The sequence below is a fragment of the Theropithecus gelada genome, chromosome 10, assembly GCF_003255815.1.
Source record: "Theropithecus gelada isolate Dixy chromosome 10, Tgel_1.0, whole genome shotgun sequence".
Lineage (NCBI taxonomy): Eukaryota > Metazoa > Chordata > Mammalia > Primates > Cercopithecidae > Theropithecus > Theropithecus gelada.
Genome location: NC_037678.1, coordinates 10553951 through 10578369, shown reverse-complemented (window position 1 = coordinate 10578369; position 24419 = coordinate 10553951). Strand labels below are relative to the sequence as shown.

The window sequence follows — 24419 nt, the reverse complement described above, 5'->3', positions numbered from 1 at the left end:
GGCTGGTCTCCAACTCCTGACCTCAAGTGATCTGCCTGCCTCGGCCTCCCAAAGTCCTGAGATTACAGGCATGAGCCACAGTGCCCGGCCCTCAATTTGTTTTGTTTGTTTGTTTTTAATTAGCCAGGTGTGGTACATACAGGTACCTGCCTATAGTCCCAGCTACTCTAGAGGCAGAGGTAGTAGGATCACTTGAGCTCAGGAGTTTGAGACTGCAGTGAGCTATGATTGTGCCACTGCACTCAGCCTGAGTGACAGAGCAAAGACCCTATCTTAAAAAACAAAAACAAAACAAAACAAACAAAAAAGGCCAGGCGCGGTGGCTCATGCCTGTAATCCCAGCACCTTGGGAGGCTGAGGCAGGCAGATCATGAGGTCAGAAATTTGAGACCAGCCTGACCAACACGGTGAAACCCCGTCTCTACTAAAAATACAAAAATTAGCTGGACATGGTGGCACACGTCTGTAATCCCAGCTACTCAGGAGGCTGAGGCAGGAGAATCCCTTGAACCTGGGAGGCGGAGGTTGCAGTGAGCTGAGATTGCACCACTGCACTCCAGCCTGGGCGACAGACCGAGACTGTGTCTTTGAAAAAAAAAAAAAAAGTTTATTTTTCTTTAAAAAAATAGAGAAACTAGCAAGCTTGTGTCTCTACTAGGATAAATAAAAGTTATAGGCCAGGTGCAGTGGCTCAAACCTGTAATCCCAGCACTTTGGGAGGCCGAGGCGGGTGGATCACCTGAGGTCAGGAGTTTGAGATCAGCCTGGCCAACATGGTGAAATCCCATCTCTACTAAAAATGCAAAAATTGGCTGGACATGATGGCTCATGCCTGTAATCCCAGCACTTTGGGAGGCTGAGGCAGGTGGATCACCTGAGGTCAGGATTGAGACCAGCCTGGCCAACATGATGAAATCTGTCTCTATTAAAAATATGAAAACTAGCTGGGCATGGTGGCAGGCGCCTGTAATCCCAGCTACTTGGAAGGCTGAGGCAGGAGAATCGCTTGAATGCAGGAGATGGAGGTTGCAGTGAGCTGAGATCATGCCATTGCACTCCAGCCTGGTCAATGAGAGTGAAATTCCATCCCAAAACAAAACAAAACAAAACAAAGAAAAAATTAGCCCGGCGTGGTGGTGGGCCCTTATAATCCCGGCTACTCCAGAGGCTGAGGTGGGAGAATTGCTTGAACCTGGGAGGTGGAGGCTGCAGTGAGCCGAGATGGCACAACTGCACTCCAGCCTGGGTGACAGAGCAAGACTCTGTCTAAAAAAAAAAAATGGCTGGGTGCAGTGGCTCACACCTGTAATCCCAGCACTTTGGGAGGTCGAGGCAGGCGGATCACCTGAAGTCAGGAGTTCAAGACCAGCCTGACCAAGATGGTGAAACTCTGTCTCTGCTAAAAATACAAAAATTAGCCAGGCATGGTGGCGGGCACCTGTCATCCCAGCTATTTGGGAGGCTGAGACAGGAGAACTGCCTGAACCTGGGAGGCGGAGGTTGCAGTGAGCCGAGATTGTGCCACTGTACTCCAGCCTGGGCGACAGAGCAAGACGCCATCTTAAAAAAAAAAAAGAAAGAAAGAAAAGTTATAGAGATTCTTCCTTCGGCTGGGAGACATTTCACTTCTGACATCAATATTCACAAGTACCTAGGCTCCCTAGGTCCTCTTCTGAACCTAGGCTTCCTAAAAACAATTAGGATGCAATGTGTGTCCCTAAAACACCCAGCTCGCTAAAGCATGATGTCCTATCAGACAGGCTCTCCCAGTTATTGGGCTCTGTTGGTCCTCCTGCCCCAGATGGAGCCATGGCACAGACCCACGCCTCTCTAGGTTGCTGGGGCCCATCCTGACTCCTCCAATGTGGGCCTCTACATAAGCCTCTTGGGTCTGCTATTTGTTCCTTCTTTTGTTCTGAGATCAAGCCCCACCTTCTTCCCTTGCTTCTGCAATAAGATCTCTGCCCAGACCCAGACGCTGGGACCAGTGCAGTACCCAGCTACCCGTTCCCCTGCCTTGTTCATGCCAATCCCCTTCCTAGAATCCAGATGACGCTTCTGAGCACTGGCTGCCATCCTCCTGTCTACACACCCGAATCTCCATGATGATTCGGTGGCTCCCTTTCCCACCATGCACGTCACCCACTCAGCACTCTGATGATCTTGTGCCGGAGCCCCTGCTCCTGTCGGCTGCACAGCACCCCCACCACCATCTGAACCCACAGTCACAGGAGGCCCTGTAATCCCCGAAGACAGGTTGGACGCATCCTACCCCCGGCAGCTGGTCTTTACTCCCACTTCCTTCTCGGTCCCTGCCTCCAGGGTCCAGTTTTAGTCTTGGCCACTCCTGATCCCTCCCCAACACCACACAAACATGACAAACAGGGCAATGTCTGAGTGTGGCTAAGGACACTGGAGTCATCGTATCAGGGAACAGTCTCCATCCCCACTCAACAACTGAGTTTTCTCCTGGGTGGGAGCAGAAGGAGAAATTCGCATCTTTTACATAGAGAGTGAGCCTCTCTAGGGTGTCAGGGTCAGTGGTCTCTCAGCTGACAGCTTTGCTCTGGGGCATTCCAGAACCTTCTGGCCCTGCAGAGAAAACCCCGCCCTTGAGCTGTATACCCTGTCCCTCCCCTCCTTTCTAACTATGCTCTCTTCTCTCCTCCAGGCAATGTGGGGAGGTGGAAAAGTCACAAGCTTTGAGTCAGACACACGTGGGCTGCAGTCCAGACTCTGCTACTTATGCTCTGAGCCTGGACAAGTTACTTGACCGCTCTGAGCTGATGTAGAGAACTGGGGATAACAGCATTGACTTATCATGAGAAGTAAACAAAATTGCAGGAAATACTTGGTAAGAGCCTAGCAAGTGGGAGAGGCATCACGATTGCTTTCTTCATTCTGTTTATTCCTATGGCCCAGGCCAAGCAATAGGGCATGAAAGAGAAGAAATTCGGCCGGGCGCGATGGCTCATGCCTGTAATCCCAGCACTTTGAGAGGCCGAGGCGGGCGGATCACGAGGTCAAGAGATTGAGACCATCCTGGCCAACATGGTGAAACCCCGTCTCTACTAAAAATACAAAAATTAGCTGGGTGTGTGGCGCACCTGTATTCCCAGCTACTCGGGAGCTGGGAGAGGCAGCTCCCGAGTAGGGAGAATCACTTGATCACTGAGGCAGGAGAATCACTTGAACCCGGAAGGTGGAGGTTGCAGTGAGCCGAGATTGCCCCACTGCACTGCAGCCTGGGCAACAGAGCGAGACTCCGTCTCAGGAAAAAAAAAAAAAAAAGAGAGAAGAAACTTGGTCCATTCCTAAGGTTTCTGGCCCTCCCAGGAACAGCCTCTACCTTGCCGATAGCTACTTTCCATTTTTGGCAAAAACAGCCTTCTTCACCCCCACCCTGCCCCACCCCAGTGGGACTTGTTGCTGCAACAGTCTCCTTTCCTTTGAAACTTGCCTGTCCTGTGTTCCGCCCTCCCCAGGGTAATCTCTCTGCACTCATCAAACTGATAACTTGCTGACGTAGCACATCAACTTTGGGAGAGCTCCCCTCCCTCACCTCACCCATCCTATTCCAGGGTACTCCTGTCCTGTGATGACCACCTGCAAGGGACAGAGTGCTGAGGATGTTGGCCAAGTAAAGGAATAATTTTTGAAGGAAGAATGCCAGGCTAGGCAGGGGTGTCGGAGGCATCCCAGGTCACTTCCTCTGGTAGCTCTCCACTGCTTTCCAAGGCATCCCACCCAGATCAGTCACTTGCTTTACTGGAAAGCCCTTCCCCTGCCACCCCCAGCCTGGGGTTCAAGCTGCCTCTTGGAGGTGGGGCTGCATGGAGGCAAGACGTCTGGGCCACCCTCAACCCCTGCACCTTGCCCTGCACATGCCCTCGACCCCTGACCTTGCCCTGCACATGCCCTCAACCCCTGACCTTGCCCTGCACATGCCCTCGACCCCTGACCTTGCCCTGCACATGCCCTCGACCCCTGACCTTGCCCTGCACATGCCCTCGACCCCTGCACCTTGCCCTGCACATGTCCTTGACCCCTGCACCTTTCTCCATCTTTGGTAACTGTGCTCACATAGGTCCCTCCACCTCTACCTAGGGGCCCCCTTCCTTTCTATTTACCTCTGTTCACATCCTAGCCAGCAGCCAGCCTTCAAGGCCAGGGAAAAGGCCACCCCCTTCACAAAGTCATCTTTGATTCCACCCTCAGCCTAGAGCAAGCAGCCTTGCTGAACCTTCTTCTGATGGGTGCTCTCTCTGCCAGCCTTGCCTTAAAAGGTGAGTGCACTCTGGGCCTGTGCCCTGGGATGTCCAGGTTCCAGGCCCCAAGGACAAGGCTGAACAAACACTAAGGAAATAATTCCAGCCCAGGCCTCTTGGTTGGGGTCAGAGCTGTTTTAAACTTTGCCTAAAAATGTTTCTGGTGCTGCCAGCCATAAAGCAGGGAGGCACTCCCTTAAGTCAGGTGTGTCTGACTCAAAAGCACTCTGCCTCTGTCATACAGGTGAAGTTGCTCACCCAAGCAGCCCTGCACTGCCTACACAGCCTACCAGGAACCTCTGCTCCAAGACTCCCTGTTCCTGTGTGGCTACCTAGAGAAAGCAAGAAAAGACCCCATGCCTCCCCAAGGCTTCCCTCCTGAAACCTCCCCAGTCTCAGAACCTGAGCAGCCCTCTTTCTGTAACGCTAAATATCACTGGAGCCCACCGTGGGCTCTCCCTGCCTCTGGTCCATCCCGTGCTCTCGGTCAGGCATATCCATCTCAAGCATCATTTTTATCCTGTCATTCCCCAGTTTCCCAGCCTTCCATGGCTCCCGACTGGAAACGAAATGCAAACTCAGCCTGGAATTCAAGCATTCAAGAGTATCTGTGAGACAACCTGTATTTCTGGCTCCTTGTCATTTTCCCATCCCTGAAATACACATATATGTACATATTTACACACTGATACGCACATACACATACATGTACTTACATGCACACATGTACATACACACACGCACACACACACACCATGACCTAAACTAGTCAGTTGGTTTAGTCTGCATTTACCTTGAGCATGACATTTACTCAGTCACTCACTCACTCTTCATCCACTCAACTCTCTCAGTACCAGGTCTGCTCTAGAGCTGGAGCATAACTTTCCTGCTTCCCTACCATCAGCTACTACCTAGAATATCCTCCCCTGTCCCTTCAAGCACTTTGGGAGGCCAAGGCAGGTGGATCACCTGAGGTCAGGAGTTCGATACCAGCCTGACCAATATGATGAAACCCCGTCCCTACTGAAAATACAGAAATTAGCTGGGCGTGGTGGCAGGTGCCTATAATCCCAGCTACTCAGGAGGCTGAAACAGGAGAATCACTTGAACCTGGGGGATGGAGGTTGCAGTGAGCTGAGATCGTACCACTTTACTCCAGGCTGGGCAAAAGAGCGAAACTCTAAAAAAAAAAAAAAAAAAAAGACATTAAAGACCAAAGGGTACAACTCAAGCTAATCTGCCATGGTCACCTCTCCAGTGACCAGCTCTTGCGCTGGATCAATGCACACCAGGAACACACAGTGGGGTAACTCTAACAAAACGACCCCGGTGTGGAGAGTCTCCAGGCGGGAAAAAGTGCCAAACCCTTAGGCCTCTTCCTAGGCAGCCTTTGGATTAAACCCTCTCTCTTCCTGATACTGGTCCTCCACCCCTACTGGCTGGAGAAAAGGCCTCCTTTGGACTGTGCCTCCCAGGAGGACATGGATGCTGAAATCCTTCATCTTTAAAGATAATCAAAAATGTCAACCAGAGCCAGTCATGGTGACTAGAACCTGTAATCCCAGCTACTCAGGAGGCTTAGATGGGATCACTTGAGGTCAAGAGTTTGAGATTGCAGTGAGCTATGATTGCATCGCTGCACTGTAGCCTGGGAAACAGAGTGAGATCCTGTCTCGAAAAAAATGTCGAATGTGTAGTACACCCTACCACACATATGCATTCTCTCTCTCTCTCTCTGTGTCTCACTCAAACACACATACACAGAGTCACACTGCAACAGAATGGCTGAAAAGACTCATGTTCAATTAAGTTGTCTTTAGCATTTGGGTTCTTATTTTTATGTTCCTACTGTATCTATGGCAGGAGAAGAGAGGAAACCCTACTAAGTTTTAAGAAAGAATTTCTGATCAGTTTGCAGTAAAGAGGGTGAGGGGGCCGGACATGGTGGCTGAGGGGATCACGAGATCAAGAGATTGAGACCATCCTAGACAACATGGTGAAACCCCGTCTCTACTAAAAACACAAAAATTAGCCGGGCATGGTGGTAGGTGCCTGTAATACCAGCGACTCTGCAGGAGAATTGCTTGAACCTGGGAGGCGGAGGTTACAGTGAGCCGAGATCACGCCACTGCACTTCAGCTCGGCGACAGAGCGAGTCTCCATCTCAAAAAAAAAAAAAAAGTGAGCCACCATGCCTGTAATCCCAGCACTTTGGAAGGCTTAGGTGGGCGGATCACCTGAAGTCAGGAGTTCGAGACCAGCCTGACCAATATGATGAAACCCTGTCTCTACTAAAAATACAAAAATTAGCCTGGTGTGGTGGCATGCCTGTAATCCCAGCAACTTGGGAGGCCAAGGCAGGAGACTCGCTTGAACCTGGGAGGCGGAGGTTGTAGTGGGCCGAGATGGTGCCACTGCACTCCAGCCTGGGTGACAAGAGCAAAACTCTGTCTCAAAACAAAAGAAAACAAAACAAAACGAAACAAAAGAGGGTGACCTGGGACGAAACCCCAGGAGTTAGAACCTAAGGCCTGGGAACATCCTGACGAATATGACAGTCCTGCCGTCAAGGAACTCACAACTGTTGGGGAAGACAGACCATGAGAACACAGAGCCTGGGTGCTCAGACAGGGCTAACGGGAAGCAAGGAAAGTCCCCTTACCCGCACTTAGAGTCCCAGGAGAGACTCTGCGGAGGGAGTGACCATCAGGCTAAAGACCAAAGGAGTCAGCCAGGTGCAGTGGCTCACGCCTGTAATCCCAGCACTTTGGGAGGCCGAGGCAGGTGAATCACCTGAGGTTGGGAGTTTGAGACCAGCCTGACCAACATAGAGAAACCCCGTCTCTACTAAAAATATAAAATTAGCCGGGCATGGTGGCGCATGCCTGTAATCTCAGCTACTCAGGAGGCTGAGGCAGGAGAATCGCTTGAACCCAGGAGGCGGAGGTTGTGGTGAGCTGAGATGGCGCCATTGCACTCCAGCCTGGGCAACAGAAGAGTCTCCGGTAGGCTGGGGAGAAACACGTGGCAGCAGCAGGAGCTTGGGGAGGGGAAGAAAAGCAGGTGTGAATCCTAAGTGACCTCAAGGCACTTGGGCTGTAGCCTGCAGGGATAGGGACCCTTGGAAGGGTTTGTGCAGGGAAATGACATAATGGTGTTTGCCTCTTAGAAGAGATCTAAGGGGAGAATCCGGTTAGGGAGCCCAGTTAGGAAGCTCTTGCAAGGCTCTGGCAAGGATGTCCAGGAGGGGAGGAGTGGGGAGTGGCAGCAAGGAAGTAGGGAGGGGGCAGTGACAGAACCACACCACGTTACCCCACATCACATCACACCCTGGCCCAGGGAAAGCCCCTTCTGGCCTGGTGACCTGAGGGAAGGGAAAGAGTCAAAATGAGCCCCTGTTTCCCATGCTGGTGAGATGGAGGCTGGCTAGTGGAGGGCTGGGTCATTCTGGACATGGTAAACCCAGGAGGAGGGCCGTGCCTGGGGGGCATAGGAGATGGGGCTGACGGGTGCCATTTGGGACATGTTGTGTCAGAGGTGCCCGGGGGATGTGTGAGTGGAGATGACCAGCAGGCAGCCTGATGAACTGGCACAGATTGAGGAGAGGGTTCTGGAGTTGAGCTAGAGTCATCCAAGCACAGGGAAGCAAGGTTGCCCATGGATGGGTGAGATGTGAAAGGCGGGAAAGTCAGGGCAGAGCCCCAAGGGACACCCACGTTTCAGGGATGGACGAAGGATACTGAGAAGGAGGGACAGGGAGGAAAAAAAAAAAAAAACAAAACAAAAAACCGGAATCACCAAATCCAAGAAAACAGCGCAGTGGCAGCGCCTTCAGGGGACGGGGAGCCCCCTGTACCTCCAAGACTGGAGAAGCAGCAAAGCCCCTGAGTCTGGAAGGTCAGTGGGGGCAGGAACTTGCCTAGTACATAATTAGTGCTCCATAAACAGTCATTGAATGAACAGTTGAAAGCCGTAGGTAAGTTCTGACACAGGTGAGGGACCTCGGTGTATGTGTATCATGGAGCAGTCGAGTGGATCAGACGGGAAGGTTGCTCAAGTCGTTTAGTCATAGGATCTCTGCCTCTCCTCCCAGTGGTCCTGCAGAAACCCCTTCCCGTTATTCTCTCTCTCACCCTCTCTGGCCAACCAAGAATTTTACAGAGGCGTGAGAGAGCCCCCCAAGTTTTGTAGAGACGCTCATGACGCAGATTGCTACAGAGGAAAAAAGTCACCCCTGGAAAACTTATCTAAGAATATATCATGAGGTGGGCTATTTTGGGACTCAAATTACACAGGAGGGCCTAGGAAGTGTGCAGGGATGAACACAGCTACAATTAATGTTAACTATAAGGTGTCATGTCTTCATCTTGTGAACACACAGCCCGCAGTGCGTGGCAGGCGGGCGGGCGGGCGAGAGGAAGGTGAATCCCTCCCGCCATGTAGCCAGGTAGGAGTTGGGTGGTTGTGGGGGAGGGTGTCTGCCAGGGGAAGGAGGAGGGAGCCAGGCGGGGTTACGGGGAATTGCTGGAGGAGGCACGATTTCTCAGGAAGCCTGCAGTCAGTCACCTTGGGCAAGGTGGCCTCCGAAGTTGGAACTGTAACTACGATCGGGCCCCACCTAGTTCACAGAAACTCCAGACTCAGGACCAGAGAGACCAGGAGAGGACCAGGGGCTTTCCTAGGGTGTCACGGCCTCATGAAGTGTCCCTGGAAAAGAAGTTACTTAGCTTAATCTATAGGGCCTGTGCCTGAAAGAAATTAGTTTCCACTCTTTAAAGAGAGATTTTAAAAAAAAATCTCAATCACGGCCGGAAACAGTGGGTCAGGCCTGTAATCTGGCACTTTGGGAGCCCGAGGCAGGAGGATCACCTGAGGTCAAGAGTTCGAGACTAGCCTGGCCAACATAGTGAAACGGCCAACATAGTGAAACCCCATCTCTACTAAAAATACAAAAATTAGCCAGGCATGGTGGCGCGTGCCTATAGTCCCAGCTACTCGGGAGGCTACAGCAGGAGAATTGCAGCCGGAGAATTAAGGCAGAGGTTGCAGTGAGCCGAGATCACGCCATTGCACTCCAGACTGGGCCACAAAAGTGAAACTCTGTCTCAAAAAAAAAAAAAAAAAAACTCAATCACATTGCACAGAGTATTTCGCTGGGCCGGAGGGTGGAAGGCCTGGGGATCAGGCTGTGAGGAAACGCATCCCAGTATCTCCAGTTGCCAGCGGATCATCTCAAACTGGATATCTCCCCTCCTGAAGCCTCGGCTTATTCATCTGTAACGCCTCACAATAATCCGTTTCACAGAATACTTCAACAGATTTGGGGAAAAGGGGATGGGTCAAATTAGATAATTTTACATTAAAAGGCCTCCACAGCCTGCAGCCTCCCTGTGAATGACATGGTATCACTTATCAACCTGCCTTGTAAAGACTGCTGTGAGAATTTGACTCCCAGCTAAACTAAGAGAGTCACCAGGGCAGTCAGCTGTCATGTCTGATTCCTCTCTGTGTTATTGTCAGAGGCAAGCGTGTTATCTATCTGTGTTATTGTCAGAGGCAAGCGTGTTGTCTAGTACTGCTTACCTATTAACTGCCTCCAACTGTTGGTTGAATAAATCAGTCATCGGTACATAAAGGTGAATATCATGTTAGTTAGATCCAGGAAAGACTTTTTCATATTAGTTAGATCTAGGAAAGACTTTTTCCAATGTGAATTGTTACTAAAATATTCTGTTCTGCTTCTAACCTTCTGTCCAACTGCAAATCACATCACATAATATTTGTGCTCTTCGAGAGCAAAAACCATGCCTTAATCATTCTGTTTCAATGTGATCTCTGGGTGGGAGAACTTGGTTTTGCTCAGAGCCTGCACTTGGAAATGGGCCTTGCACTTGGTAAGACTCCATGAGGATTTGGTAAATAAACGAATGGTTTCTAACCCTTAACACAGAGCTACGCATTCAGCAAATATCGGTTGGATTAATTATTAAACAAGAGAGATCCTTTTTATTTCTAATGTCTCTTTCTAACATTCTTGATTGAAGCAGTGTAGCAGAATGGGTAGGTAGGCGCGCTCTGGAATCAGATGGCCTAGGTTTGAATTCTGCCTATTCTACGTACTAGCTGGGTGACCTAGAGTAGCTACTGAACCTCTCTGTGCTTCAGGTTTCTCACTGGTGAAATGAGGATAACATTTTTTCTCCTTTTCTTCTGTTGCCCAGACTGCAGTGCAATGGTGCCATCATAACTCATTGTAGCCTCAAACTCCTGGGCTCAAGCGATCCTCCTACCTTGGCCTTCATAAGCAGTGGGATTACAGGTGTGAGTCACTCAGCTCAGCTAACAATTTTTTTTTTTTTTTTTTGAGGCGGAGTCTTGCTCTGTCTCTGGGCTGGAGTACAGTGGCGAGATCTCGGCTCACTGCAGGCTCCGCCTCCCGGGTTCACACCATTCTCCTGCCTCAGCCTCCCTAGTAGCTGGGACTACAGGCATCCACCACCACACCCGGCTAATTTTTCGTATTTTTAGTAGAGACAGGGTTTCGCCTTGTTAGCCAGGATGGTCTCAATCTCCTGACCTCGTAATCCACCTGCCTCAGCCTCCCAAAGTGCTGGGATTACAGGGGTGAGCCACCGCGCCCAGCCAGCTAACAATTTTTCTAATAGGATTACAGGGTTCATCTAAAGTGTCCATAAAATAATCAGCACATAGTAATTGCTATTTTTTTTAATGACCATATTAGTCTCAACAACCTTCACTGATGCCCTTTAACCACTGGATAGACCTAAACTCGAGTTATCCACAATTTGGCCCAATATCTCCCTCTTTCCAGTCCCATCTTCCCATACTTTAACACTAGCTGCCCTTTACTAGCTGCTACCTGTGCCAGACATTCTGCTAAGTGGTCTATATCCATTAACTTGTTTCCCTTCTCAAACAACCTAGTGAGGTTGGACTTCATTTTTAAGAGACAGGGTCTCACTATGTTGCCCAGGCTGAACTCAAACTCCTGGGCTTGAGGGATCCTCTTGCCTTAGCCTCCCATGTAGCCAGGACTACTGGCCCATCACTGCACCCAGCTGAGGTGGGACTTATTGCACATATTTCACTGATGATAAGGCAAAGGCCCAGAAAATAAAAATAACTTTCCTGGTGACACACAGCTAATTTTAGGAAAGCTGGACTCATTCCCAGGACTCTGTGATATGGAAGTTCACGCTGTTATTTACCGTCTCTGATATCCTTGCCACGCAAAGTTTGGTCAGTGGACCAGCACTCCTAGCATTACCTGGGGGCTTGCTAGAAATGCAGCGTCTCAGTCCTCATCCCAGACCTACTGAATCAGAATCTACATTTTAACAAGCCCCCTGGCTGCACAGTAAAATTTTAGAAGCACTGTTGTAAACCACTTTCTACCAGGGAGACACGAATACTAATGAAGTCAAACAAGTGTTCTTGTTTAATCCCCACACCAATCTGGGAGGTCAGGAGAGTTCAGCATTATTATCCCATTTCGCAGATGAGGAGACTAAGGCTCTGAAAGGCATCTTGAAGTGACTGAGCCCACATAAGCCTGATGCCAGCATAATGCTCTGACTAAACCCAGTCTCAAGTCCCTCCATCTGTAATGTCTTCATTCCCTTTCTCCACCTTGAATTCCTCTCCTCCTTTTAGGCTCCACTTGAAATCCCTTCTTGCTGGGCAAAGCCCTTCTTACCCACTTCCCACTGGGCAGATTGTTTCTTCCTTCATATTCCCATAAGCTCCCTCCACATACCTTTCTCTTGGCTCCAATTCTTTAAGAAATGTACACTGGCACAAACTGTGTACCAGGCACATAGTAGACATTGAGTAAATGTTTGTTGAGCCCATTTGCTCCCAAAGCATTTCTGACTGTGTTTATGAAAACACTCTGGGGCCAGGCGTGGTGGCTTATGCCTGTAATCCCAGCACTCTGGGAGGCCAAGGCGAGTGGATCACAAGGTCAAGAGTTCAAGACCAGCCTGGCCAAAATGGTGAAACCCTGTCTCTACTAAAAATACAAAAATTAGCCAGGCACAGTGGCAGGTGCCTGTAATCCCAGTAACTCGGAGGCTGAGACAGAAGAATTGCTTGAACCCAGGGGGCAGAGGTTGCAGTGAGCCAAGATTGTGCCCCTGCACTGTAGCCTGGTTGACAGAGTGAGACTCTGTCTCAAACAAAACAAAGTAAAACAAAACAAAACAAAACAAACAAACAAACAAAAAACCAAAAACCACTCTCATTGCTCCTATCCTCTTCTGTGTTTGCCAGTCTCTCCTACTGCCTGAGCTCCTGTGTGTCTCCAAACTATTGAGTCTGGCATCTTGTAGGGCCTCAAGTCGTTAGATAATAAACTAAATGTTCTCCCATCTAAGGACATAATCTATCTATATGTACTTGAGTGGAGTATTACCAGGAGTGAAGCTTTCCAGTTCCCAAGAGGGATAAAGGACAAGTGAGGTGACACCTTGCTGCTCACCACCCCCAATCTTTGGGCTGACATAGGATGCCAGAACTGATTATTGTAAAATAATAATAATAATGTGCAGACATTTGAAAATCTAACTTTCATTTTTCCAGACCATGAAAGGAAGGCCTAGAAATGGTAAGTGACCTTTTCAAATCCCCTGGGGGTGAAAACCAGGTCCCCAATAACCTGTCGTTTCACAAGAAAAGGAGAAATGGTAAAGGCGGCCGTGATGTCAGGGAAAGACCTCCAAGACATAGAAAGCTCAGCAGCCCCCACGCTCTGCCTCTTTCACAGGAGACCTGGGCAACGCACACGTTTCTAGGCCTCAATTTCCTCATCTGTAAAATGAGGGGGTTGGATGAGCTTCAAAAGCTCCTTCCAGCTCTGAGATGCTGCGCTATAAAATGAGAGAAATGTGAACCTTTAGTTGTTATGATCTGAAAATATTTTGAATGTGGAGAATCAAATTGTACAGCAGTGCATGAACAACATAATATGTTAATGACTAAGACGATTGTATTTAATCCGATGGGAAACAGCAGAGCTGCTGCCACCGCTGCTGCTGCTGCTGCTGTGTGTCTGTGTGTGTGTGTGTGTGTGTGGTGTGCACGCACGTGCGGTTTCCTTCCTTGAGCTCAAACATATATTTTGAATCACTAATATAGTAATCACATCTCTGGCAGCCTATCTTGCCCAAACACACACACAGACACCACACACCCTACTTCAAATTAAAGTGGGGGCGGGGGAATTCCGCTGCTGCTCTTTACATCATTTCTGTTTGGATGGCTATTTTTTAAAAGAAATTTTTATAGTGAAGGTGTTGGACTGCCAGTCCAGGAGACCTCTGATCTCAGAACTGGGACGCAAGGGTGGGGAGCTCGAGCTGTCATTAGCATTTCGCTTTTGCACCCCCATTGCCCGCTTCTCAGCCGTCACAATCCCGTCCTGCAGCAGGCCCCCCGACCAACACCCGACCCTCGACGGGGGAGGGGTCAGCTCGCCCGCCCCAGGGGCGACTGGGCCAGAACACGTGCTGTGCACTCCACGTGCGCGGAAAATGAACGCGTACCCGCGACGCGGCCGGCGGGGGCGGATGGCAGCGAGGGCCAGACAGCGAACCTTTACCCCGCAGAGGAGTCGGGGCCGGAGCCCGCACGTGGGTCTGCGACGGCCCCGCCCCCAGGGGGCGTCCCCTCAGGGATTCCAGCCCCGGCTGGTGGGCCCTGCAGGCCCGGGCCCGACCGCGTCCGCCAGGCCGCCCCGAGGTCGGGGCGAGCCTGGCGGAGGCGGCGGCCCCTCCCCGCCCTACGGCCACGCCCGCGCGGATTGGCCGCTCCCCGACGGCGGGGCGGGGCGGGACGGGCCGGGGCAGAGCTCGCGGCCAGGTGAGGCGCCCCGCCCCTCGGCGGCTCCAGGTGCGGCTGTGGGACCTCGGACCGCGGCGGGGCCAGGGCCAGAGCCCGGGCCGGGGCGCCATGGCCGAGTCCCAGCTGAACTGCCTGGACGAGGCGCACGTGAACGAGAAGGTGACCGAGGCGCAGGCCGCCTTCTACTACTGCGAGCGGCGGCGGGCCGCGCTGGAGGCGCTGCTGGGCGGCGGCGAGCAGGCCTACCGCGAGCGGCTCAAGGAGCAGCAGCTGCGGGACTTCCTCTCCAGCCCGGAGCGCCAGGCCCTGCGCGCCTCCTGGAGCCCCTATGAGGACGCCGCCCCCGCCGCCAACGCCCGGGGCAAGAGCAAGGCCAAGGCCAAGGCCCCCGCGCCGGCGCCTGCTGAGTCCGGCGAGTCCCTGGCCTACTGGCCTGACCGTTCCGACACCGAGGTGCCTCCGCTGGACCTGGGCTGGACGGACACTGGTTTCTACCGCGGCGTGAGCCGGGTCACCCTCTTCACCCACCCCCCTAAGGACGAGAAGGCGCCACACCTCAAGCAAGTGGTCAGGCAGATGATCCAACAGGCCCAGAAGGTAGGCCCCCTCCTTCGCCCTCTCACCGCTGGGAGCTTGGCCCCAGTCCCCTGGACCAGGCCCCACTTCCCAGACAGCGCCCGGGGCAGGCTGCCCTGAACACCCTCTGGAAATTGGGCCCCAACCCGCCCCTACTTCGTAGGGCTGCAGTGAGGCCTCTAGAGCGAATGACTGGGAGCGTGTTTGGGAAATTACAAGGCGCTGGACAGATGTCAACCGTCGGTATTCCAGCGTCCAGAGATGCTGGCTCTGCTCTGTGTTTCTGAAACTTCCCTGTCCAGTCTTCCTCCCCAGGGAAGATTGGGGACCGAGGCCCTGTGGTTAAAATGCAGCACTCAAATGTCTTGATAATAACCTACGTGCTGCCCAGGGATTTACAGAACATATCCCGAGCCACTTTCTCATGTGATCGTCAAAGCAACTTCAGGGAGTGGGTGGCAGTGACCTTCCCGGTCCCACCTCTGCCATGCTGCTCTTTGGACCACCCCTCTCCTCCCGTAGTCAAAGCCGGCCTGGCGCCCTCACAGTCACAGCCTCTCCTGGACCGGGTGCTAGGCCCCGGCTGCCTGGAATGAATGACTTTGGGGGCGGGGGTAATATTGAGCACCTACTGTGTGCCTGGCCCTGTGCTGGGCGCCTTGGCACAGCAGGTCACCTGACTCGCAGCTCAGGAAAGGGCTCCTACTTAGCATATCTGTCCTGATTGGGAGTTGGAAGGAGGGTCTGTTTCCAGGGTGGCTGGTGAGGCCAGTCCGCTGTGGAGCAGGCTGAAGACTTTCATCTTTATGCCTTTGGGTAGGAGTCCTGGGCAGCTTCCTGATCAAATATAGGATGCCCCACTACATCTGAACTTTCAGTAAACAACACATAACTTTTTAGTATCAGTTTATCCTAAACATGACGTGAGACATACTGATACTGAAAAGTTCTTTGTTGTGTATCTGAAATTCAAATAGAATGGGAATGTTTTGTACTTTTATTTGCTAACTCTGGCTCCCCTACACTGAGATTTGTTCAGAAACAGCAGCAGCTTTTGGTGCCCAGTTCAGAATATACAACGGGAGTGGCTTGGGTTCACCACTCGAATTCCACTCAGTGAGTGAGGTTGGAGTCCTGGTTCCCCTCCAGGCTGAAGAGGCTAAGGAGGGAAAATAGAGCTAGAAAGACCAGTGTTCAGGCTCATCTTCCTGGAAGGGGTCATCTAGGTAGTTGGCTACATTGGCTACCAGAAGGAAGGGTTAACTTTCCACTGTGCACGTTTCTACCCTCCCTCTCTATAATTCCTCCCTGTGTGACTGAGTTTTTGTATATTGTGTTCTGCAAAAGAAAAGGCAAGATTGGACACAGAAGAGGGAAAAAGGATGTAGGCGGCAATACAGGCTGCAGCTGGGGTCAGGGGTCAAGTCTCATGATGTCATGCTAACAAAGCCTCTATTTATTTAGCATTTAATATGTGCCATCCACTGTGCTAATGACTCACCTGCATTTTCTCATTAGCTTTTCACAACAACCGGGTGAATAGGTGTTTTACTTATTTTTGGGGAAAAAGACATCAGGATTCAGAAGTTTCTCGCCGGAGGTCCCATAGCCAGCAAGTGACTGAGCCAGGACCCAAACTCCAAAGCCCTTGCTCTTAACCATTGTGCTACTCTGCCCCAGTGTCTGAAATAATGGTGCAGTCCGATTAAGCAAGGGGTTTGAATGAAGCTAGCCTGGTCACAACCTGGAGTGCAGGTGGTGTACCCCTGTTACAAGAAGGGGGAGACAGGGCCCCTGGCCACTGAGGCATCTAGTCCCATGTGGGATGACAGGACTCTCTCCTGCATAGTGAGGTATTTTTAACTCTTTAAATATTTAACAACAGAAACTTTGAACAATTGTGAACCCATCCAATAAGTACAAGTTTAACCAGTAATTTCCTGAAGGCCGACTGTGTGCCAGGCACTAACTCGCCGTGAAGAAGATATACAGTATGGCTTTACCCTCCAAGGGCTTAACAAATGCTAGGGCTCTGCTGGAAAGGAAAGAGTTTTTAAGGCTGGATGTGCCTAATCTGGGAAGGCTTCCTGAGAGAGGGGAGTTGCAGAATTGGAAAGGGAGAGGGTCAAATGGAATGGGCAGTCTCTCGGTAAGAGAGCTTTTTGCTTCGAAAAAGCAAGGAGGTTTGATTGGCAGGGAAAAAGAGCTGTCGTGGAGGGAGGTGAGTACTGTGTGGGGCCTGGTGTGGGGACCCTAAAACTGGGCCCAAGGCAGGCGACCACCCCTAAGGAAGCAACAGTGTTGGACACTATCTGTGCCTACCCAAGTATCAGGACCTCCAGGCCTCCACCCTTAATCACTGTCCCGCCTGTCTGCACAGCCCCTTCTTCCCAAAGACCCCATGAAGAAGTTGGGACAGAGGGGTTGACCCTGTTTCATAGGTGAGGAAACCAAGGCACAGAGAAGGAAAGAGACTTGCCCAGAGGTCACGTGGCTGGTTCTAGAAAAACCCAGCTTCTGCTCTAGGGGCTGCACCTTCTGACCGCTGCCTGTCCCCCACCCCCACGCCAGCTTGTCCAGCTGGCAGTCAGCCTTCCCTGGCCATTAACTTAGATCCTTCCTCCTCCCCTTTCGCCCCGAGGGATGGAGTTTCCTTTGTTTCCAGTGAGAGTCTGGCTGCTGTGAGGCCAGGTGGGGCAGACTGAGGTGGTTTACGTGCAGGGACACGGGGAACTGCCAAGGGGAGGCAGCAGGACACGCACACATCCAACTGTGTGCCAGAGTTTTGTATTTTATTTCATTTAATCCTCAGAATAACCCCTTGAGGTGTTTTGGTTTCTGAATCACAGACAGGAAACTAAGGTTCAGAAGGAGTTGCCCGTGGCTGCCAGCCTACAGTCACAGGCCAGCGGATGATTCTATACCTGGTACTCAGGAATATGGAGAAAGGAGCCTAATTAGGGGAACATGAATGGGGAGTGAGGGGGGAGGGGCTGAGGATGGGGACCAGTGAGGAAACAGCCCAGCAGGGGCCTTGTGGACTGGTAGGAGGGCCTTTGAGGAGGTCCGGCTGAGCAACCTGTATCCTGGGCCTCTGCAGGTGTCAGAAAGCCCTTCCCAAACTGCCATTCGGCTGTTTACTTGTGGGGTGGGGATTTTTTCTGCTGTTTTTTTTTTTTTTTTTTTTCTTTTTCCTTTTGAGTGATCTGCTTACCTGGGTGCCTCTGGATGATGGACTTTGTCTACTTAAATTACAGGCAGAAAGGGCGCCTTTAGGGACCCAAAAATGATCTCCTGGCCTATGCTACACTAGCAAAGAAGACCAGGGGAAGTTGCTGATGCTGGGGCCACTCAGGTCATTGTAACTGCCCGGCAGTGGACTTACAGCAAGACCATGTGTAGGCTGGGAAACTCTTGGTTCTTATTTGCAAAGCCAGAGTAAGGGGAGCAAACAACTGCACTCTGGATGGGCTGGCAACTTGGAAGGATTGTGCATCTGTTTGGCCACTGGACAAATATTTAGAGGTTTACTGCATGTGCTAAGCATACTTGAGTGGAAAGCAGATACCTAAAACACACCTCTGCTCTTAAATAGCCTAATCTTCTGCTGATCCATCATCTAATACAGTCTGAGGAGTGCTGGACAGAGGGCGTGGCGGGAGGGGCACTAGCCCAGCCCCTAAACTGGGTTAGGGAAGGCCCTTTGATGCTGAGGACCTGTCTACAGGCATGTCTGAACGCAGCAGGAAGCTGAGATACACCAAGCTGTCCGCCCATCTTGCGCCCAGGCTCCCTTGTGACCCGTGGCATCCAATTTTGAGGCTGCTGAGCGGATTTAGAGAACGTTGCCTCGTGCTTTGGGAACAGACACAAGTTTACCACACCTACTTCTCAAAGATTGACCCTTGACCCCTGCATTCCTGGCTCACACCCAAATGCACCGTTGACCAAGCTAACCAGCTCATCTTGGTTTATCACAAACTGCCCAGTCTCCTTGGCACCTCAGTAGCTGCATAAGGCAGGGTCTTGTCTTCATTACACAGAGGCTCCCTCTGAGCTCCAAAAGGGTGAAATGACTTATCTTCAGACCAGGACAAGGAGGTTACACAGAATCCCCGGGTCCTTGGTTGGGATTATCAGTGACCCCAGTGACCCCATGCAGATTGTAAACACAACCTAGGAGAGGGAGGCTGCTGGAGTAGGTAACCATGACTAACTAGGAGCTGCTTCTATTTTTACTCCTGTTGTAGTTAGTGGAAAAGGCCTGCCTGGATGGTTGAGGAAAGAGGGTAACCAGCCAGGCTAGTCCCTAACCCACCTCTGCCTGTCATTGGGTTTGTCCCTTTTCCTTCAAGGCCTCGCTAAGAGGCCACCTCTGCCTTGGTATTTTGTCGATTTAATTTTCAATCCAGAAGGTCCACAAGGTTTGCTTTGGGAGAGTGCATTTTGCCCTCCTGGATTGGGAACTTTGGAAGAGAGAGACTGGCTTACTCTCAGTTTCCCTTCCGGTACCCCAGCAGTGCCCCAACTGTCACAGGTGATCAATTATCTGTTTATAGAATTGAAAACTGTCTTCTGTTGGCCTCCTGTCCCTCTGGGGAAGCAGGTGTCTGGAGATGTCCCTGTGGAATTGCACATTCCCCGGGGAGCTCCTTTAATCTACATCGTAACAAGCCGGCTGGTAGCAGAGAGAAGAATGCTGTCAATTGGGGATATGGGGCACGGGGAGGGAGGTGCATCAGGGGATTTAGGGAAAGGCTCCAGAGCAGGAGGCATGGCCGGCTGAGGTTAGCAGCCTTGGTTTGAGGTCTGGGCAGCTATGGGAGGAGGGTATGGTGAACAGCTGGGACACAGATGCCCCTGGGCATGGCAAAGTCTTGGAGTCATCAGCTCAACTCCCCAAAAGATTCAGCTTTGCACATGGTGGGCCTGGCCCCTGAGTGTAGCCCACCGTCTTTCCCCATTAACCTCAAATGACATTTCCCTCGTTCAGCTACACTGGGCAACAGTACCAAGTGCCTTCTCCATACCAGGCACTTTGCTGGACATTGAGATACTGCAATGAAGCAGATGCCCCCAAAAACCCTAGTTTAAAAAATATGTAATTTTTTTTTTTTTTTTTTTTTGAGACGGAGTCTCGCTCTGTCGCCCAAGCTGGAGTGCAGTGGCCAGATCTCAGCTCACTGCAAGCTCCGCCGCCCGAGTTTACGCCATTCTCCTGCCTCAGCCTCCCGAGTAGGTGGGACTACAGGCGCCTGCCACCTCGCCCGGCTACTTTTTTGTATTTTTTAGTAGAGACGGGGTTTCACCGTGTTCGCCAGGATGGTCTTGATCTCCTGACCTCGTGATCCGCCTGTCTCGGCCTCCCAAAGTGCTGGGATTACAGGCTTGAGCCACCGCGCCTGGCCAAAAATATGTAATTTTTTTAAATGTTACTTGTTTTTGAATTCTGAGAGTCAAGCAATACATTCATTAGTCACCTTACCACCCTGTTTGAGAGCTGGTCCCAATTCTTAACTTGCTCCTAATAACCTTCCTACCTCCCTCTTTTCCCCCATTATCCTCCTCCCCTTCCATCTAAGGGGGACAATTGGCTTTATCTAGAAGCTCCTGAGCTGCCTTTTAGAAGCCTGGTTTAAACTCACAGAGCAAGAAGAGGCCTCTCAGGCAGCCCAGGGACCCACAGGCCCCACACACTCCTAACCGTTCTACCCTTCTGCAAGTGGCCATGCCACGTGAGCTTTGTTTCAGAGTCCTTGCTGCATTAAGGCTGGTGGATAATGGCACAACTGCAGCTCCGGAGAATAAGCACTTCATAGCCCTTCTGGGATCTTGCCCCGGCCTGTCCAGGTATTCCTGGCAAGCCCTGGACAAATTGGCTGTTGGGTTCTGAGTCTCTCTCTCTCTTATGCTTGATCAATGATTGAAGGAGTTGGCATTTCTGAGCAGTGGACCAGCTTCATGTCAAAAACAGAAGACAAGATCTGAAGTTGAAAGGTCTTGATTTCTGCCCGCATCTGACCACTTACTCACTGTGTTCCCTTGAGCAAATCACCTCCCTCTCTAAGGCTCCTGGCTGATAAAATGGGGAAGATAATACCGAGCTTCCTGGATGGTTTTGAAAAACAAAGGAGGGTAGGGCATGGTGGCTCTTGTCCACAGCACTTTGGGAAGCAGAGGTGGGCGGATTGCTTGAGCTGACAAATTTGAGACCAGCCTGGGCAACATGGCAAATCCCCGTCTTTACAAAAAGTACAAAAATTAGCCAGATGTGGTGGTGTGTACCTGTAGTCCCAACTACTCTGGAGGCTGAGGTGGGTAGGTGGGAGGATCGCTTGAGCACAGTAGGTGGAGGTTGCAATGAGCAGAGATTGCACCACTGCACTCCAGCCTGGGTGCCAGAGTGAAACTCTAACTCAAAATAAATAAATAAATAAATAACAAAACAAACAAAAAAAGAAAGACAAGGGAGAAACCACGTGTGAAAGCTGAGGATACTGGAAAGTATCATATAAATGTTCATTATGTTAGAAAGTAACTGCTGTCTTCTTTTTTTGCAGAGCAAGGGAGGGAAGGGTAGCCAAATTTTCTCCCAGGAAGTTAGAGTGCTCCATCCAGGAGATTAGAGGTAGGCGAATTGGGAGGGCCAAAGACCCTGTGCAGGTGTGTTTCCTGCTTCCACCTTTGCCCTTGCCCTCCCACTCGCTCACTGCATTGATCTGTTGGCCTTGATAATGGTGGTGGTGGGCCGTAGTTGGTAAGGGCAGTCTTCTGCCGGCCTCCGAGCTGCCTTCAGGAGGCTGTGGCGTTGGAATTCTCAGCCCAGGATCTATGCTGGGATCTGGCATGGGCAGAGAGGGATAAAGCAGGAAGGTGCAGAGGCTCTCTTGTTCCTAAAGCAGGGGTCCCCCGAGGATGTTCCCCACACACGGTCATCCTGAAGGGCCAGACTACTGCGCGGGCCTAGCCCAGAGAGCCCGAGGGCAGCCTGGAAAAACTCCCCAAGCTCTTTTAGTTCTGGAGAACTAAAGCTTTCATTGGAACAAGAGGGTGGGGCTGCTGATGGTTAACCGTGATGTAATCGTGGCCTTGGGCCGTGTTTCCCTCTTTGGAGAAGAGGGAGGAGAGAGTTGGCTCCTCTGAAATCGAATGCTTTGGGTCCCTGAACCTCTGAGGATGGGTGTTTCCCAGAAAGTTCAAAAGTAGAAGGTGGGGCCTCAATAAACCTCATGACTTCTTGAAGGTTCGTGGTAGCAAAGCCAGTTCTGTTGGGTGGAGGTCTCCGAAAGCCCAGGCCACTGGCAGGTGGAGGGAGCCCACGCGACTGGGAGCCAGGAGCCTGGGAATCGTTGTTTTTACCCTGGCCATCTCTTTCCTAGCTCCCTGGGTGATGTGGGGTACATCATTTGGCTTTGCTTGGCCTCTGTTTCTGCATCTCTAACATGGGGATAATTCCTGCCTTCTTGCTTATTTCCACACATTGTTCTGAGAACCTAGTGTAAGGCTATGGGAAATCGCTTTGAGAAAGGTGAGTGATGCGTACAGTAAAGGTATTTCTCTGAAAAAGGACTAACGCTGAGTGACGGGATTGGTGCCCTGCGTGCCATTGCCTTTCGTTAATCCAATCCTCAGCACCTTGCAAAGGAAGGGATATTTTCCCTGAGGCTCTGGGAAAGCATAAGGTGGCAGAACTCCGAAGAGGCTGGGGGAGATTCCACCCAGGTCTCAGCTCAAGGTGGTGTCCATCCATGACAGTTGTCCTTGGGAATTGTCCTCTGGGGCCATCTCTTCCCTCTAAAACTTCCAGAAACATTCAAAGTCTGTATGTCGCCAGCCAGGCCCTGGGAGGCTCTTGGACCAGTTCTAGAGACAGACAAGTACACAACTGCCAGCTGCTCCATTCTGTGCCAAGGCTGGGGAAGAGGGTTCCCCCTGCCCAGTGACATTGAGGCAGATAATATAGGGAAGCTGGGTACAGGTAGTTTCTCCAGAGACCTAGATTGTCCTCTTTATGGCCACTTTCTGGCCCCCTGGGACTTATGCCCCTCCCTGACAGGCTGAGACCTTGAAGTGAGTCCCAGCCCAGCAACTGTCAGTCCTTCCATCTTCTCAACCCCAGGGACGCTGCCTCACCTTGGCTGGTGGCCAGATCTGCCTCCCTTTTCTTAGAGCGTACAAAGCAGAGCCTGTTTGGGGACAAGCTTCCAATCCAAGCTGGGGGAGGTGGGGAGCAGGGCAGAGAACAAACGAGCCCAGGGCTGCGTCCTGGCTGACCACCTGCCCCTGCTCCTGGGGCTCTCCTGAGCCACCCCCCAGGCTGAGTCATTCTAGCCATCCCTGCCCGCCCCAACCCCCACACACCGTGCCAGGTGCCATGACCAGCCGGCCTCAGCTGGGGCTGCTGCCCTTCCCAGTTTCCTTTTTCATTCTCTGAAATCGGTGGAGTCTGTGGACTTGCTAATGATCCCATAATCTTAGCCCTGGAAGAGAGCCTATGGCTTTTCTAATTATTAGTCTCTCTGGCCCAGGTTTCCAATAATCTGCAAACACATCCCCAGCACAGCTTGCACGCCGGTCATCATTCTGCTGGGCTTTCGCAGTCCTGGCAAGGCATGTGGGAGGCTCCGGATAAGTGTTATTTTATTTATTTATTTTTCAGCAGTGAGTCAGGAGATGGGGGTGCAGAGGTGGGACCCAGAACTCTCTACCTTTCGGTGGGCCATTGAAGACAGACTGTGAGTTTCCTTAATTCACCCTCCACCCCCAGGAGGGCTCCCAGACCACCTGGAGATTCCCTGCATTTGCTCATTCACTCACCGTGTTTCACTGAGACCCAACTATGTGCCAGGAACCAGAAATTTACAATGAGAACTCTGCCTTAAGTCAAATGGCGGTAGGGGTGGCGGCGAGGGTGAAAAAAGAAAATACAGCACAGTGGTGGGGGTGAGGATATTGATAGCTATTACTTATTGAGTATGTAAGTGCTAGGCAAATGCCATCCCTTTTAGAATTATTTTATTTTTTGAGAGGGAATCTTGCTCTGTCGCCCAGACTGGAGTGCAGTGACTCCGTCTTGGCTCGCTGCAACCTCTGCCTCTGCCTTGAACCTCTGTTCAAGCGATTCTCTCACCTCAGCCTCCCAAGTAGCTGCAACTACAGGCGTGTGCTACCACACCTGGCTAATTTTTGTATTTTTAGTAGAGACATGGTTTCACCATGTTGCCCAGGCTGGCCTCGAACTCCTGACTTCAGGTGATCCACCTGTCTCGGCCTCCCAAAGTGCTGGGATTACAGGTATAAGCCACCACACCCAGCTCATTTTTGTATTTTTAGTAGAGATGGGGTCTCACCATATTGGCCAGGCTGATTTCAAACTCTTGACCTCAAGTGATCCACCCTCTTTGACCTTCCAAAGTGCTAGGATTACAGGCGTGAACCACCATGCCTAGCCTATTCCATTTAATTTTATAACAACAATCCAGCAGCTTTTCATTTTACAGATGAGGAAACTGAGGTTCAGAGAGGATAAGGTCACACCACCAGTAAATAGGACGCTAGATGGGAACTGAAATATGTCTGATTCTCAGGCTTGTGCACCTGTACTGAGCTCCAGGTGAACGGAGGCTTCCTGGGAATTGATGGCTGAATCAGCCAGTTGTGGAAGGGCAGGGCAGGCTGTGTACAAAACTGGAGGCCCAGGACCCGTGGACTCAC

General features: G+C 51.3%; 1 protein-coding gene across 1 annotated transcript in view; it reads left to right on the top strand.

Moving 5' to 3' along the window:
• Positions 1 to 13757: 13757 nt before the first annotated feature.
• Positions 13758 to 24419, top strand: part of FAM83F (family with sequence similarity 83 member F) — a 35490-nt gene continuing 24828 nt past the window's right edge. The window contains exon 1 of the mRNA XM_025399804.1: positions 13758 to 14726. Within this exon, the coding sequence (XP_025255589.1) occupies positions 14238 to 14726 (489 nt within the window). The 5' untranslated portion in view covers positions 13758 to 14237. The remainder of the gene's footprint in view (positions 14727 to 24419) is intronic.